The sequence below is a fragment of the Sinocyclocheilus rhinocerous genome, unplaced genomic scaffold (genome assembly GCF_001515625.1).
Source record: "Sinocyclocheilus rhinocerous isolate Xijiao unplaced genomic scaffold, SAMN03320098_v1.1 scaffold395, whole genome shotgun sequence".
NCBI lineage: Eukaryota > Metazoa > Chordata > Actinopteri > Cypriniformes > Cyprinidae > Sinocyclocheilus > Sinocyclocheilus rhinocerous.
The window spans coordinates 1,352,757-1,358,284 of NW_015660890.1; the positions used below are offsets into that span (position 1 = coordinate 1,352,757).

The following is a 5,528-nucleotide window of genomic DNA, read 5'->3' on the forward strand; positions in this document are numbered from 1 at the left end:
AATATTTTTTGATAATTTATTATCATCAATATTATTTATTATCAATTATTTATTACCAATAAATGAGCCCGCAACATATTAAACTGAAACTACCCTTTTATCTGAAAAGCAAAAACATAAGTTATTTTACAAAAATCAGCAAACTGCAACAAAAGCAGGAACAAAACTCATCTCCAATCACCTGTGAGCAGAATAGGATTGGACAGATGGAAAAGGAGAAAAACACAAGAGCTTCAAAGGGGAGCTGTAACATAGCCACATATTTATAGGCTATAGCCTACTAAAATATTGGCTATTCGAACCAAATCTACTCTTAGTATTAGTATAGGCCTACTTGTTTTTGTTTTTTTACAGCCTGTGATAATTAATACATTGCAAAAACATTGTAAAAATAAAAAATTAGGCTACCTTATAAAGGAAAAAAGTCATCCTACTCTACGTCTACTACTATCATCGCTTGGATTACAGCGTCACGCGCCTTCTAAAAAAGGGCGCGTGCGGAGGGGGCGGAATATTTGTGTGACGCAGTGACGATTTGTGATTACAGTGAAAGAAGGCGCGTGCGGAGGGGGCGGAATATTTGACAAATTACGCTACAGCACTTATATTTTTGCACTGATTGGCTATTAACTGTGAGCAGACAGAGTGTCAATCAATGCACTGGAGACTACAGTGAACATAAATGAAAAGAAACGAAGTTGCTTGTCAGGTTTTCCTAACAAGCAACCATATTTTTTATAATAAATCCAAAAAACCGCAACCCGCGACCCGGGATTTTTTTCCACGCAACTTTACAAAAGAAGAAGCCCAAAGTCGCGTATAATACGTGGACTGGGCAACTCTGGAGGGAGGGCTTCACTTCTGCGGCTCTGCCTGACGCGCATGTGTCGATCAATGTGCGCTACACTGCTGTGCTGTAGTGATGGGCGGATCGATCCTTGATACTTTCGATACTGATGTTGTATCGAAAGGATCGATCCTCACATCAAAATATCTTTTATGACTATGTGTGCACGTGCCTGCACAAGCATGTATATATTTAAGAAAAATATGTGATATAAAATATTTAAGAAAAATACGAGTGTTAAATATTAAATATATTTATATATAATATTAAATATAAGAATATAAATATATAAATGTATATACATGTAAATACTTTCAAAATATATACTGTATGTGTGTATTTATATATACATAATAAATATACACAGTACACATACATATAGTATGTAAACAAAAACGTTTATTTTGGATGTGATTAATCGTTTGACAGCACTAAATATATGTAGGCTATATGTTGTAAAACACAAATTTGCATTTATTGCATTATATGCATTTATTGCTCTAAAACACTGACATTCACATATGAAATTTAATCAGGCATAAGGTTATTTAAAATAAATGTGTATTTATTTATATTAAGCAAAATTATATGGTAGAAACTTTCAGTTTTACTAATTGGATTGTTACTCCAAAAGCAATGTGTTGTCAAGGCAAAGTTACTATTACTGTAGTTTCATAAAGTTTAATAGGCACGTCTAGACTCGATCTAATGTTGATCAAACATATTAATTCATTTAATATTCCAGAATTAACAGTAAAATACATTTGCCTCTTATTGCTTTGCCTCTGATTCTTTCAAAACCATCATTTCCATCTGCAAAAAGCTGGATCTTAAGACATTTCAAATGGAGGCCGATTGAATGCTCTGCTGTACTCAATTATATCTTCCCAAGTGCCCGCTGTGAACTCAAATTCTGATCAAAGTATTTCACCATAAGCAACAACCTCACTAATTACTTGCAGGAAACACTCTCACGAACACCTGATGTATCAGTCCAAGACAATGAATTCCCAATGTTCTTACATTGCTTAAAGAAAATTCCACACCAAGATCTGTTAATGATAATATTACAATGTCTGGCTTTCATTAATAGATCGGTATCAGGACTGCTTGTCCCAGGCACAGATGGCAATTCACAAAATGTGATCCATGATTTATTCCCTACAGTGCCACGTGATGGCCAAAGTTTGTACTTTTAGTGAAAGGATAATTATCAGTTTTTAAGAAAATTGTCAGATAACAAACAGCTGTGAAGCCATCTTCTCTCTAAGCAGACTTGATGAGCACTGGCGATCACATTGATGCTCTGTCTCCTTGGACCAGACGTCCCCGCAAAGCCCAGGTGTCCTGCACACAGAACAAATACATGTATGTTGAACCCGACCGCAATGATAAACCACACGTGTGCATGCAAGTAACTCTGCATTTATCTGAAGCTGTGAACACACCTGAAAGGTGACAGTATCATCAACTCCATACTTCTTGGCTGCAAGCTCTTTCACTTCATTGCTGATGTTCTCCTGAGTTGTTCCTTTCACATCAATGTAATAGCAGTCAGAGCTGGCATAGTGACAGGAGATGGCCTGGAATAAATGCACACACATGGACTCTCATTCTGACGGCACCCATTCACTGCAGAGGATCCATTGGTGAGCAAGTGATGTAATGCTAAATTTCTCCAAATCTGTTCTGATGAAGAAACAAACTTATCTACAACTTTGGACGGCCTGAGCGCGAGTACATTTTTAGCAAATTTTTGGGTGAATTATTCCTTTAATTCTACAAATGCAATGTGACCATATCCATCCCTGAACACCTCCGAATGTATGTTAAGGTTGAGAAAATGGCCTTGGTCTCCATTTACACATGTATTTAGCTCTGTCGACTTGGTCTGTATGTTACTACCACGAGAAAACAGGGCACATTGAAATGTGTAGAATATAAGCATAAAAGCTCCACTTTTATGCATGCAAGTATCCCAACCTTTCGAAATCCATCGGTTTGGTTCATTCCTGAGCCGTGGATCAGCAAAGGGTGGAAAAACACTGTATCTCCTTTCTCCATCTCTAAATGCACTCTGGGATGGTTTGGGTCATAGTTACGCACCCCGTGATACATCTTATTTACTCCACCCTGGAAGGAAACAAATAGGCAAAGTGAGGTGGACTGATGTAGACCATCTGCATTATCATCCTCACATCCTGGGTCTCTCTCACCTCCCATTCTGGGTAGTCATGTTCCAGCAGAGTGCCATGGTGAGAGCCGGGCAGGACAACCAGACAGCCATTTCCCCGATGCACTTTCTCCATGGCGGTCCATGAACACACAATGCGGTCTGCAGGGCGGAAGGGGAAGTAGTGTAGATCCTGGTGCATAGGATGGCGAGAGGTCTTCTTACCTAGAAAGTATGAAAGAAGTTAATCTAGACATTATTTAATAATTCCGAAAACATTCTGCTTGGTCCAAAAATCAGGTCTGCACAAATCTATACCTGTGTCAGGTGGTTTGTTGATGAGCATGGTGTGCATTGCCATAATGTTGGGTCCAGTGAAACATTCCACATACTTCAGGATCTAAGAAACATGCAATCAAATATTGGTAAAAATGACATTCCTGTTGCTGTAGAGAGTGTATTGTATGCATTGTAGTCTACTCTGTCCTTGTGTCTACCTGTGGTAAAGTGCAGTAGCGGAAAAGTTCTAGATCTTCCTGGTAGTCCTGAAGTTTGGTCACAGCCTTCTCACCTTCAACATACTCTGATTTAGCAATGGTTACATCTCTCATTACCACCAAACCAGGCACCTTCACCTCTCTCTTACAGATGCGCTCAAACTCTTTCCTGTGAAACACACACACTCAGTTATGTAAAGACTATGTGCAAAGAAGAGCACTGAAATGTAGACTTTCTGTTAATAATCTACTCTGAATTAACTCGACACTCCTACAGTACCTAAATTTACATGCAGCCTAATAATCTCTTATTAGTGTCACTAAACAGAATTTATGATGGATTGAATTTGCTGGTGTTGCATTTTTTTTATTAATTAAACCTCTGTTTGTGACTTAATAATAAAAAAATCATAAATATCAATATTTACTCTCCAAATTAAGATAATTTAAGACATTATGTTATTGTAGCAGATGAATCATTAAAGAGATATTAAAAAACGTGCCTTTAGAAGCCAATATATTGTTTGTTTGTTTTTTCTCATATCATTACATAACCTTATGACCAGTGTTGGGAGTAACGCATTACAAAAGTAATAATATGCTGAAAGTCCATAGCAATGCATTTTATAATCAAGTTAGTCTATTCTAGAGTTAGGGGCTGTTCACACAGAAGGCATTCTTGTATTCAGTCAATATTTTACTTAAAAGAAGGAAGTTTTTCTGGCATATTTTTTAATTCTTTTATAGGCAAATACCACAATTATAAACTAAATTAATGAATGTTCAATAATTTGATCAGTCTTGCCTGAATCTGTCAATATCCTGGTCCGATACCAATTTTCGGATGAGTATGAAACCATTCTCCTCATAGGCAATTCTCTGTTCTGGAGTCAGGACACCCGTGTCAGAAGTGTATCTGCAGACAAGCCAGAATATAGTTTACAAACAGACCAGGAAACAAATATCAGGACATTATGTAAAGTGTACTTAAATGAATTTCAGCAATATTTAAAGACTAAAACAACAGAAAGCTGACTAACTGTAGGACTTGAGGATGGTGATATGACACGTTTTGTGCAGAAGTGAAGGATGCTCTCTGAATGATGCAGGTTAAAGTTCATAACATTATATATACGATGTCAACAGCACATAATACATAACAACCTACAGGCTATGATAACAACGTAAAAAGGATCGCCGTGCTTTATTTATTTGTAATAGCAAGAGAGTAAGTATAGTTAAATATGATCCAATGTTGTTAAAAATAAATATTTCCATTACTGAGAAGTAGTAAATAATACACCAGGCCTGTTCGCAATGCCTCGGCTTGTGCAGGGCGTGTGATCCGAGAACAGCCCCCTTTCTGAGGCCAGAGCTGCGCTGCTAGAGCGCCGCTTTAGCTTCTTAGATAACCGGCGCCTTGTATTTCATCGCGCCGGTCGCTCGCGGTAAACGCGCCTCTGAAAGGATACGACAGCACCGTGGGACCGATCCAGGTGATTCAAAACCACTTTTAATCTGTCTGCTGCCCGGGACATCTTTAATCCTGCACAGAGTCGACGAGATGAACTGAACTGCAGTGCGTGCGTACTGTATGTTTATATAACTGGGGTAAAGTGCAGTGACACTTGTCCTACATATCATAAAGACTCAGATGAAGTTTGATTTACATTACTCATTAACTAATAAAACGATTAAACTATAGTTAGAAAATATATATGGTTAGAAAATAAAAATGATTACATTTATTATTTTTTAAAAGATGCACAATGTAGCCTATTTAAAAAGAGGATACATAAATAAAATACAGTGCATATAACCATAAATTGTGGTATATGTTTTTCAGAATTTAGATTTAGCAAAAGTAATGTGTGAGCCAGGGGCGTAGCCATCATTTCAGAAGTGAGGGGGACAGAAATACGCCCCTGGTGTGAGCTATCGGACATTGAAAATTGTTGAAAAGTTCTTGAACTGCTAAAGCTGAACATAATAAATATTCAGACAAATTGTA

At 37.4% G+C, this 5,528-nt stretch overlaps 1 protein-coding gene across 1 annotated transcript; it reads right to left on the minus strand.

Annotated features, from left to right (window-relative positions):
* Positions 1-1,308: 1,308 nt before the first annotated feature.
* On the minus strand, positions 1,309-5,135 carry LOC107726059 (phytanoyl-CoA dioxygenase, peroxisomal-like). Its single transcript, XM_016535535.1, has 9 exons — positions 4,990-5,135; positions 4,558-4,613; positions 4,323-4,433; positions 3,518-3,686; positions 3,339-3,420; positions 3,064-3,245; positions 2,831-2,980; positions 2,296-2,430; positions 1,309-2,194 (listed from the first exon to the last, which is right to left on the minus strand). Exons 1-9 carry the CDS (start codon positions 5,053-5,055, stop codon positions 2,141-2,143), a joined length of 1,005 nt encoding a protein of 334 aa, XP_016391021.1. The 5' UTR covers positions 5,056-5,135; the 3' UTR covers positions 1,309-2,140.
* Between the last annotated feature and the right edge of the window lie 393 nt (positions 5,136-5,528).